Consider the following 12,939-nt stretch of genomic DNA (forward strand, 5'->3'; position numbering starts at 1 on the left):
ATTGTTTTGCTTTTAAAACTTTCCATTTTTAAAAATAAACCTTCAAATAATTAAGTTTGCAGTTTTGTTCAAGCGTCATAATGTGTGACGAGTTTTTGTATTCCAGCGTAATATTCCTCCGCCGCCAGCCGATTGAAATACGTAGTCACGCCGTCTTTAAGTTCTTCATCACTGTCAAATTTTTTTTCCCACCAAAAACTCTTTAAGTTTTGTAAAGAGATGAAATTCTAAAAGGGCCAAGTCTGGGCTATACGGTGGATGGTCGAATGTTTCCCAATCGAATTGCTGCAGAAGTTGTGTTCAGACATGCTACTTTTCTGCGGAAACGCGGATTTCCGCTTTTTTCACCTTCAATTTCATCATTCCTGAGATTGATGCAGATTTGCATAAATATTTTCATAGGGGGGGGGGGCATTTCTTTTCCGGAGTAATTTGCAATATGAATCTTTAATATATTTTTTTATGTGTATCAAAAATATCGGTTGCTGTTCATTGGGTTTGTGGGCAATTTCTGCAAATGTGGGTGCACATGTTAAAGGAAACTTAAAAATAATTTAACACTGCTTTTTCATTAAAAAAAAAATTCAGTATTCAGGCGTAATAAATTTAAGGAAAAAAAAACACAACTTAAACAAAAGTTTGATTGTATTTATGACTGTAAGTCCATTACCATCTGGAGTTTCTAAAATCTTTGAAAAAATAAAATTGGGGAAAAAAATGTAATCGAATTTGAAAAAATCAATGCAAAAAATATATAAAAATAATATTATTTGAGCTCCCTGTTTGAAAGTATATTAATTACTCTCAAATAATAATTTTTAACGTTTTATTTGCTACGCATAAAGTTCAGCTTTTTTCTTCATCAAGCTGTAGCATGTCTGTGTGTTATCGCCGCTGCATGAGGCCTTGCATTGTCATGGAGGAGAATGACTCCATCAGACAATAGACCTCTCTGTCGATTTTGTATTGCCCGCTGTAATTTCTTTAATGTTTCACAATACGCATTAGTGTTAATAGTGTCTCCACGGGTCATAAAATCAATAAGCAGTACACCATGTCAATCCCAGAAAATGGTTGCCATAATCTCCTGGTGGATAGAACAGTCTTGAATTTTTTTGGTTTGTTTGGTGAATGAGCATGATGCCACTCCATTGAATGTCGCTTACTCTCAGGTGAAGCATAACAAACCAACGTTTCATCACCAGTAACTATGCAATTCAAAAATGCGTCTGCTTCATCAGAATAACGTTCCAAAAATGTTAATGCAGCAGCCATGTGCTTGGTTTTGTGCTCCTGTGTAAGCATGTGAGGGACCCACCTTGCACAAATTTTTTAATAATGCAGATGGTCTTTGACAATTTCATGAACAATTGTTCGAGAAACATTAGGGAAATGTTCACAGATGTCGTCAATTGTGACGCACCAATCGTTCCTCACAAATTGTTTCACTGACCTCAGCAGTTGCTCTGTAATGACATATGGTCTCAAAGAATGCTCATCGTCGTGTGTGTTCCCCCTCCCCAAGTTTAAATTACGACACCAGTGCCGAACAGATGACTCATCCATCACATCATCTCCATACACCTCCTTTAATTGGCGATGGATGAGTATCACAAGGCCGAACGTTTCTTGCGTTGAGAAATTTTATCACAGGCCGCACTTCACAACTGGCGGCGTTCTCAATTTTTTTAAACATTATGAACGGCCACTGAAACAGCGCAGGCAATGCTAGCGTCACAGAGCTTGCAACATAGAAGGCAGACAAGCCACTGAAGCGGTCTGACCTTGACCAGCAGCTACTCCCGTCGTCAGCGCCTCTTGCGGCGGAAACGGGTACTACTTTCCGGATGGCCCTCGTAAGTACCTGGGAAGTGTGGAAAATAGGAAGTTCTGGTTCTTGACTATTTCTTTTGGGGGATGTTAAGGACCAGGTTTATACCACTCCAGTTCTGGATATGGATGAGTTAAAACAACCAATTACACAAGTCATTAGAGGAACACACTCAAACCTTTTTTTGTGCAATTTTTTTTTCTGGTGTGGTACATGAAAATTTCAATCACATTAGGACTCAGTTGACGAAATTATTTATAAAACGAGTGCAAGGTAGTATCTTCAAGTGATGACACGGGCACCCCGATAGGAAGTTACTGTGATCTTCCAAAAATTTCCTTACTGGGGGAATTTAGTCTGATTGTTTGGCAAAATTATCATCACTTGGTTCGTTTTGATTTCATTTAAAGAAGCAATTCCTTGTTATTTCGTAAGTTTTTGGGTTATTTTCTAGGCGAGACTTATTTTTATGCGGTCCCTATCCACCGTATGAATTTAAAAAAAGAAAAAAAAAACTGTTGCGAAAACTTTTTTATAGCTACTGTGAAGCTTCGAACGAATTTTTCCATGAGACTTTTTTTATGCAGTCATCCACTGTCTTTCCTTAAAAAAAACAATTATGTACCCCAACTTGTTCTTTTTTTTTCAAGCATAAAATTCACTGATACGTTTTAGCCAAACCTGTATTACTTTTGAACACAGGCTCCATGAACTAATGTTCATGCTGTCTGCCATTAGACTATGTAAAGCCTTCCTTCATTAGTTCCTAAAGTATCATGCAAATGGTCTAATTTTACTTTTGTAACTCTCCTGCTTTTGTCATTATTGTTGTTTGGTCAACTCAGATTATTTTGCTCAATTTTTTTCTGTCATTCGCATGTGCTTTTAATTAATTTGCGACTCAAGTGTTGTTTGAACTCTCTGCAGAAAAGAAAAATGAGAAGAGCAGGCTATGCCCTAGGTGAAAATTCCACAGAATTCCTGAAGTCGCCATCAAACTTACAGTCTCCTAGCAGTGAACATAATTCTCTGTGCGTTAAAAATTGTGAGAAAGAGAAGGTGGCCAATGGATCTGCATCACTTCCAATCTCGGATGCAAATCATCATCAGCACAACTACAAGATGATCACAGAGGATAATGGCCATTCTAAGGGAGTCAAGTCCTATCCTGTTGATATGGAGGTATGTAGAGTTAGATTTTGTGTTACACCAAGCATTACAGACAGTTAATAACAATATTTGTGGCAAAGGACGACTCAAATTGAATAACAAATATTTTTTAGATGTAGTGAGATATAAAAGAAGTAAACATTGAAGATTTTGACATGATAAAGTTCTGAGCTTTTTAGTGAAATTAAAAATCCCAAAGGTTTTTTTTTTTTTTGAAGCTACGAGCTAACATCCTTTGCATTGACAAAGCTGTTTCTTGTAACTTTGAAACACATATCTACAATTTGACTTTTCTTTCCCTTTTATTGCATTCAATGTTTTCTGTTACTGCTGAAAAATAAGCATTTTATTTTTTTAATGACGCATTTTCAAATAAGACAAGATGATAATGACAAGGTCATAATGATGATGACAAAATTATCAATGATTAAAATTGCAGGAAGTGAACAGCATTTCCCGTTATGTATTATGGGAAATATTGCAACCTTGATGCATTTAAGGTTGCTAGGGAGGTCTTCATCAATGGATAAATATATGAATGTTGGGGAAAATTACGTCGGTAAAATCTTTAATGCAGTAAAGTCTTTAATAACACCAATTTTCTCACTCCTTGATACTCAAGTAGAAGAAAAAGGTTTTATTTCTCCGATGCTATACTATGTAAATAAACTCAATGCCAAAAAATTACCCAAAAACAAGTCCATAAGTCTTAGATTTAATACAAGAAGTTATTAACTAACTACCGAAAATGAGAATTTGTGTCTAAGCACTTTAAAATTCTTTATTATATGTATTAATCCTGATTCAGTCTTTTTTTTTTGTTAAACATTAACAGTGTTGGCTGCTCATAATTAATCTAAAAGAAGCCTCTTTGTGTACTAAAAATAGTTTGTATTGATTCTTAAAATTGTCCCAGCCTTTTTTTATATTAAAAAATGAATTTAAACTATCTTGCCATTTTATTGTATACTTGCAATCTTGTTGGTACCTGTACTGGGGCCATTCCACTGAAAAACTCACATTTTGTACCACACATGACAGCTACAATATTTCACAAAAAATAATAATTCAGAAAGAAATTAAACAAAATTTTGTCGCTTAAGAATTCACAAGCGTATGTATGATTGCTTAAGCAAAAAATTTTGTTCATTACCTTCTAAAATTCTAATTTTTCAATGAAATATGTCAAATTTAAGAAAAAATAATGGCTATCATTGTAATGGCCCGCAGGTGGTTTTGTAAACACCAATCATTACCGAACAAATTTCATCTGCAAATGAAGATTTAAAATTGCTTGTAATCCAAATGCATGTTTATTATTTTGTACTGCTTTGTGTGCTTCTAATAATCATGTGTGCTTCTAACATTAAGGTCCCGAAATACTAACTTTAATGGCATAGTAAATAAATTCTTGCCGTTCTTTTTCTATATAAATTGATTTCCTATTAGACACTGAAATACGCCATTAGCCATTGAAGTTTTTGTGTATGGTAATCTGCGTAAGTAATTTGAATCGAGAAGATAAATGTGCATTGTGCATCCTGTATGTAATCAATATTTCAGCACAAAACTTTTGAACTCTACAGCAATGTATCTTGCCATGTGTTATCAATAAAGAAAGTTTCAAACATAATTAAAAAGATATTTTCATTTAATTGCAGTTTATTTCCTTTTAATTCGACTCATATTTTGTGCATCGTGTTTTCAAATTGGAAATCACCACAAACTATTTATGGTATGGTCAATTAATGTGATGTGTGGCCAACGTCTTTTGGATGCATGGTTAAAAGCAACAGAACCATTTTTAGATAATTATCAAAAAAGGAAGAATTCTTTCATGTTTCAAAAAGCAAGTCAAAAATCAGCAATCTCTCTAGAAAGTCAGAATCAGTGTTAGAAATAAAAATTTAGGCATCCTGACGCTGCATGGTATAATTTTTTTGGTGTCTTAAAGAACTTTAGTTTTATTTTTAATGAATCAAAAATATATGTATCCAAACATTAAATTAAAAAAAAATGTTAAATGAAATGTTACACGCTGCCAATAACATCTAAAAAGAACTGTAACGTATATAAAGAAAATCCTTTTTTGAAGACATAATTGATTGCATTTTAAAATAATCTTAAACATTTTTATCATTTGGGGCAATCAAGTGTCTTAATATCTAGTTAGGAAAGAAAAGTTACCATGAGATCCGAAACTTTAAATGTCAAATTTGGCACTTAGAGTTTTGAATCTAGGTGCCAAATCAAAATTTTTGGTTGCAAAATGCAACTAATGACTGTTCATTTCTAACACTGCTCAGAATGACTTCTTGAATGGGATGAAAGCAATGACAGTTTTGCCACGCCACAGGGAAACCTGAAGAAACAGAGAAAACACAGGGAATTCAAAAATCAACAAAAAAACAGGGAAAATCCAGAGAATTTCGAAAATTTCCTCAAAAACCTGGAAAATACAGAGAATTTTTTTTCCTTCTTAAATTAAAGTTACAAAAATCAATTCCCAAATATATAAACTACCAAAAATTAAATAAATAGTAATAATTATAATGAGAATATTAATAAAGTTCAGAAATAAAGTAAAATAAAAAATGGTAATTTTGCTTGAAAGTTTTTTTTTTTAAGTTAATATTAAAATATTTATCATAAAAATAGAATCTTGAATTTCATGATAATTTAGAGTGTATGAAATTAGTCGTCAATAATCATTGTTCTGGGTCACTTATACACTTTTAGGTCCATGGCTAAGAGAAGTTTTTTTTTGAATAAAAACATGAATATATTCAACCACTATGCTATTATTTCAGTTATTATGAATTCTTATTTATTTTCCCTTATTTATTTAGAAATTTGTGTTTCGTTTTTTTACCCTGTGGTGAAATTATCAAGATATTTATATATTGTTCTTTTCCAAATAATCAGTGCTCGCTCATTTGTAATGTTTTATTTTCATACTGGGAAAACACAGGGAATTTTTTTTCCAAAATTGAGTGGCAACCCTGCAACCCTGAATGAGCAATTCTTGATTGCATTAAAAATTTTATTTCTCTGATGTGTGGATTTAAAGTTTGTAATTTGCAAGGACTGATGTGCGATTTCATTCTCAGATTGCCAATAACCACCATGTGCATCACCATGAGCATACTGTTCACTTCGAGAAGGGCCAATCAACAATCGGGACGGTGGCCTGGATGATCATCTTTGGAGACGGACTGCACAACTTCATTGATGGCCTGTCCATCGGTGCTGCTTTCTCAGAGAGCATACTTGCCGGCGTCAGTATCTCTGTTGCAGTGATTTGTGAAGAGTTCCCTCATGAATTAGGTTAGTTTTCTGTCTTCCTCTCAGTATCAGTTTGAATTTCAATAATTGCAATAATTTAGGTCTGTAACCAAAATATGAACTATTAATGATATTATAGAGTAGTATGAGGGACCTCACTTTAAATTATCTAATCCATAGCCTAGTTGTCTGTAAGTCTCTATTATCCACCCATGGTAATTACTGTTAAAGTAAGTCAACTGATGGCATGCATCAATTAGTTTAATCTTTGGTAAAATTCAGAACTTCAAAATAAGTGACAATAAGTTTTGAAGTTGAATATTAATACTTAAGTTATATATATGTTACCGTTAAAGTATGTGAAATCCATTATTTCATAGAATACCTAGTTATTTGATGGAATAACTGATCGTGTCCGTTAAAGTGTAAAACTCTCTTGTATTTCATGGTTTAACTAGTTATTTCATAGAATAACGATCTGCATCCCGTTAAAGTGTAAAATAATCTATATTATATATCTTGCACGACAAATACATTTACCTTCCACCCCTGTGTTACCCCCAAAATGTTCGTGTAAAACCCAGTGTGTCAACAAAAAAGGTTTTTGTTTTAGAAATAATGTTCTTTGTCATTCCAAGTGTCATTTTGGTAATCCTTGTTGTAATGTAACAAATGATTTTATGATAAGTTTCCATAAATATCATTTATTCGCTGCATAAATTAGATCAATTGCTTCTTTTTCATTTTATTTATCTATCATTAGTTTATTTATAGAATACCTAGTTATTTCATTTTGGATAAATTGTTTATTTTACACTTTAACTGTCTCTCATTAGTTAATTTATAGATTATCTAGTTACTTCATAGAATAACTAGTTAAAGTGTCAAATTAATGACATATTACACACTTTAATGGACACGATCAGTTATTTCATTTAATAACTAGGTATTCTATAAAATAACTGCATTATATACTTTAACGGTGATATATACAGTTCAATTCTTTCACAGTCAGACCTCTATTTAAGGTAACTCATACACAAGGTCACTTTTTTTTAAGTCCCGGCTGTTTGAATAGGAATTCTATGTTATGTATTATCGGATCCAAGGTCCGGTCTTAGATAACTTAGTAGTCTGTAAGGTCACTTTTGTCTGACTTGCTTTCGGTTATTTCAATGTCAGTCAAATTCAATTCCGAGAATTTTCCATGCTGCTCAATCTTTTATCAAGAAAAACTTTCTAAAGTGCAGAGAATGTAGTTAAAGGTGGATATGAGGAGTGATACTGAAGTGTTGACACAAGTACCAACACTCATCAAAAGCAGAAATGTCATAAAATGTTTTCTTAAATGATATGAGAGAGCTGAAATTTTTTTCAGCAAATATGAAACTTAAAAACTGTAGTACAAAATCAGTAAATTTACGGCAGTTCTGTATTATTGAATATTTTGAGTAACGGAAGTTGTACATCAGTAGTTTGCTAAAGCATATTTTATACAACTTTATTCCAAGCTAGTGGTACCCACACGGCTTTTCCCGTAATAGAAAAATTAAAAGGTCTTTTGGTTCGCTTGTATATTTACAAATGTATGGTGAATTTTCTCGCCATTTGCCTTGTACCCATGTTACTGTTTCACGTTATGAAAATTTCGTACCTCGCCAATTGGCTTGTGCCCATGTCACGGTTCCACATTATGATAATTTCGTAATTTACTCGTCCATCTTATGATAGTTTTGTTCTTAAAATTAGAATAGAAAAAGAACCGCACCGAATTTTCGAAAAATCGTTTCGAGGTGCACAGCCCCATATTACAAACTAACTTTGTGCCAAATTTCATGAAAATCGGCCGAACGGTCTAGACACTTTGGGCGTCACAGAGATAAAGACATCCTCCAGACATCCAGACAGAGAGATTTTCAGCTTTATTATTAGTAAAGATCAAAAATTAAAAAAGAAAAACTTTATTTATTCATTCCATTAGTTTTAATTGGTTCTACTCAATTAAAAGTTGTAATAAACTAATAGTTTTTAACGTATTAACTTTTAGAGAATTGTACTATTTATATAAATGGTATAAATCAGTTATAAGGTCTTTCTGCTTATAAGGTCAGTTTCTGGAAATCTCGAAGGGTGACCTTTTATTGAGGTTCAACTATATTTAATTTTCTACAATCTACTCTATAGTTTTTGGTATGGAACAGTAAAGTAATGATTAAAGTGTAGTCAATCTTTGATAAAATTAGTTTTAAAGTTTGGTAACATTCAAAACTTCAAAATAATTCAAAAGGGTTGATGATTTGTATATGTAATAAAATATATAGAAGATCCAATACGAACAGAAATTTTGTTGAGTAATTTAAATATCAACGAAGGTAGAAAAAAGTTACTTTTTAGATATCTGTTGATTATATATTAGAGTTTTAGAGTTATGACATCAATTTGCTAATAGAATTCAATTGAAATAAAATATTTGGATAAATAAATCATAAACTTTCTCTAGACTGTAATTTGCTTCATCTCAAATATTATGGATTGGAAGGAATTGATTGTAGTCACAAAAAAATTTTTTATACAGTCCTCAGTACATGTCTTTAATTTTCAGGGGGAAGAGGGGGGGGGGGGAGAAAGTAAGGGCTTAAATTGTAATTTTTAGGAATTTTAATATTAAAAAATCCTTACATGTTAACATTAAGTTCTTCAACATCCTCAAATTTTAGTAATTGGTTTAAAGTTTTTAAAATTACGTAAATAATGCTTGGCTTTTTTCAAAATGAAATTCGATCCTTTCAGATCCTTAACTTTTGAATATTAATATTACATCCTTTGAAGGGAATTTTTAATTTTTGAAAAATTAATCTAGCAGATAAGTCATTGCCTTTTTAGCGGGAATAAGAGTTCGAATATTTTTCAAATTCTTTTAAAATACTACGAAAGTCTTGATTTTTTGAAATTAGTGTTAAAAGTTATGCATTTCTTTTTGGTTTGTACTAAAAGTAATGCCCTAAGATAATTTTTATTTTTCAAAAGTTTGCTTAAAACTTATCTGTAAAATTGGTTTAATGTTGCAGTTCCAGTATTGTGTTGTGCTAAAATTTGAGCTATGTTTCTGGATGCTGAATGATTTGTACAAAATAATTAATGCATAATCCCTCCCCCCCCCCTTTTTTATTTATTTTATTTATTTTTTAATTTCTTTTTTTGTTCTTAGATTTACTTGTTTTCAGATAAAAGTTGTAAATTCTATATTTACATACTGATGTTCACTAAATGTTAATGCTTGACTGGCGATGAAGTTGAGACCATCTACTAAACAATTTGAGAGCGTAACTGGTAAACAATTCCCTTTTGCAGGTGATTTTGCAGTTCTGTTGAGTGCTGGAATGAGCATGCGACAAGCTCTCCTCTACAACTTCCTATCTGCCATCACCTGCTACTTGGGGTTGGTCGTGGGGATCCTTCTCGGGGATCTGGCTGAGGGAGCACCTTACATCTTTGCACTGGCTGCAGGGATGTTTCTTTATATTTCTCTTGTCGACATGGTGAGTGTTTGCTGTCCATTTATTTGTATTCCAAGCCTTGGTAGTTGGTAAGAGCTTCTTACACTGAAACATTCTACAAATGCTAGGAAGTCGGGAAGGTATAAAACAACTTCCTAATTACGTATATAAAGTTGACTCCATTATATAATAAAATAAATTACTTAAACCTCACACATAATATTGTTACACCTCAAGAATTACTTGGGAATATTTTTAATTGAGAAGGGCACCTCAAATCTATATCTATAAAAATGAATGTTTGTCTTTATGTCATCCATGAACTCAAAAACTACCCAGCAGATTTGGCTGAAACTTTCACCGTTTGTTATTTTTGGTACTGGGAATGTTTATAGACCAGTTCGAAAAAAATCCGATCGATAGTTCCTTTTTTATTCCAATTTAAGTCACAATCCATTGGATAAATACAAATAAAATTATCGGCTGCAGAAATTAATTCACGTGAAAGATCTCATTGATAAGAAGTTAGCTGTTGCCATTTTTCTTGAGTTTGAACAAATAAATTCTTTCTTTATTGTTTTATGGCTTTTCATGCAACGGGGGGACTTAAAACTTTTTCGATTTGATATTTTTAACGATCTTGAAACTGCCGATTATTATGAAAATTGCCATATATATGTATTTTTCCACGGAGAAGGTGCATAATATGCTCATTGAAGCCACTCGCCACCAGGTGGCACTGCAGAGTAGCAACTTCTGCCCCGTTCAACCGATTGTCATGAAAATCAGTATAATGATGTATTTTTTTGTTGGCGTAGCAACGCGCGTCGGGTACAGCTAGTGTGTAATATTTGTTTTATCTTTGTTTACTGTTGTGCTAATTGTAAAATCATTTGAGCTTTTGGAATGTAACCTGCAAATGCATGGAGCCAGGGATGGTCCTGCTGATTTTTAGAATATCAAATTTGTGGTCCGAGTATATACATAAGCATTAAACAGTCCTGTGGTGCTGAAAAAAATATAAAAAAAGATATGGACCTCTTTTACATCCAACAGGAGGTTTATTGAAATTCAAAACTTTCAGAAGTGCAAGTACAAAAGTAGTAACAAGCTCAGGTCTCAGCTAAGCTGATTGTAGTCAATTCATCAATCTCGAATCAAGATCAAGAGCCCTTTTAAAACTATGCACCTTATTTCAAGTAATAGCTGCTTCTGATAGACTATTCCAAATACCCATAAACCTGTTAAAGTGCCAATTTTTCCTAATTTCAAGATTGGTTTCAGATCTGAAAATCTAAAAACAATGACCCTCGGTTTGACAGCTATGAAGAAATTTAGTCCTTTGACATCCTCCATTTTAATAAACTTAAATACTAACTGAATCATGTGCCCTCTTTGTTCAAAACTGTGCATATTAAGTATTCTAACCCTGGAATGACAGTCTAAGTATGAAAGGTGATGTACTAACCTATTAGCCTTCCTTTTAACCTTATCTAATATGTTAATATGTATTTTAAGGTAAGGGGACCAAAAACTGGGCTTTACTAAATTTCTAAAGATAGATAGAAGAACTTCCTCAGAATTCTGTGAAATAGACCTATATATAAGCATTACTTAAACTTTATTGTTCAGTATACTGCACTGCTTGCTAAGCTTGTAGTTCCTGACTAATTGAAGCGCATTGGTTTAAAAAGTGGAGACACGTTCGAGTTAAAATAAAAAGGTGGTTGTAATGTTCCTCTGGATCACTCCTCAAATACGCCACTGTACGTATATATATATATATATATATATATATATTTAAGATCACTTTATTGTACCTTTTTGTGACTACTACAGGGTCTGTTCAAGTATCAGGACTGGTTCCAAAAATCAAAATTTATTGCATGTCCTCTACCCCTCCAATTGTAGATACAGTGAACCAGTTCCGACACTTATATATTGAACAGACTCTGTACTAGCAAGGCTGTAATGCAATGAGTGATCACTCTTAAGCTTGGGCTTAGGCAAAACTACTTGCAATACACTAACAGCCGTGTCATGACATCCGGAGACTGCAGTTTCATCCTTGGTGGGGACTCATTAGTCTGGAATAGTATACCTGACTGGAGGTAAACGTCATCTTATTGAAGCTAATAGTGCCAACAAACTGATAGCTAAGATAAATTTAAGACGCCAACAAGAGTCCACATCAATGGTGAGATTCAACTTGTTAATGCAAGGCTAAGCTTAGGTACTAAGCAGTACAGTGGACGCCAGTTAATTGAATCAACAGCTTTGATGAGTCAAATCGTCCAAAACAGAACAAAGTCCAGCTTTATTGAATTTGCCACTTTATTGAATCAGCCGCTTTACGGAATCAGAACTGTTTTAAACAAACGGGATTCATATAAGCGGCGGCCACTGTAGTATATGTTTTCAAGTCCTCGAAAATGTAATGGAAAGTTTCAAAAATTGTGTGCAACATTTCTATGTCCGATATGTGTAATGTTTGACCCTTTTCACCTGCAGATGGGAGAACTCAACGAAGCCCTGGAAGAAGCTCGGAAGAACGGAATTCGAGCGCAGCTGAAAGTGTTCTTTATTCAGAACGTAGGCATAGCCCTGGGTGTGGCCATCCTCTTCGTCATGGCTCGCTATGCGGAGCACTTCAACTTCGAGAATCTCAGTACTTTCATGTCCTCCAGCTCCGAGGAGGCCTTGGACGACAGAGTGCAGCAGTTGTACTCTGGATTACAAGAAGCCAAACTTCTTCATGGTTCGATAGAGTAGACTGTGACAGATTATCCCGGTGATTGTGTTGGAGATGCTTTGAATAGTTTTAGAAATGTGTGCCAGATTAACAAATGGTTGCATAGTGTGGTTGTTGTCCAGTTGATGAAGTGTATGCATAATTGGCAAGAAACCGGTGAAGCGCAGTGGCGTAGCTAGACCCGACTTTCGGGGGGGGTTACTTCTTTTATATATATCTATATATATATATATATATAATATATATATATATATATATATAATATATATATATATATATATATATATATATATATATATATATATATATATATATATATATATATATATATGTGTGTGTGTGTGTGTAATCGCTTGGAATTTTTTCCTTTCTCTTCTCTCTTCTTTTTCTCTTTTTCTTTGAGA

At 33.3% G+C, this 12,939-nt stretch overlaps 1 protein-coding gene across 1 annotated transcript; it reads left to right on the forward strand.

Annotated features, from left to right (window-relative positions):
* Nucleotides 1-2,768: 2,768 nt before the first annotated feature.
* On the forward strand, nt 2,769-12,722 carry LOC129227507 (metal cation symporter ZIP14-like). The gene is made up of 4 exons (XM_054862083.1): nt 2,769-3,013; nt 6,112-6,328; nt 9,638-9,825; nt 12,295-12,722. The coding sequence occupies exons 1-4, from the start codon at nt 2,954-2,956 to the stop codon at nt 12,553-12,555; spliced, it is 726 nt and encodes a 241-aa protein (XP_054718058.1). The 5' UTR covers nt 2,769-2,953; the 3' UTR covers nt 12,556-12,722.
* Nucleotides 12,723-12,939: the final 217 nt, after the last annotated feature.

Source organism: Uloborus diversus, chromosome 8 (genome assembly GCF_026930045.1).
Source record: "Uloborus diversus isolate 005 chromosome 8, Udiv.v.3.1, whole genome shotgun sequence".
In the NCBI taxonomy this organism is placed as follows: domain Eukaryota; kingdom Metazoa; phylum Arthropoda; class Arachnida; order Araneae; family Uloboridae; genus Uloborus; species Uloborus diversus.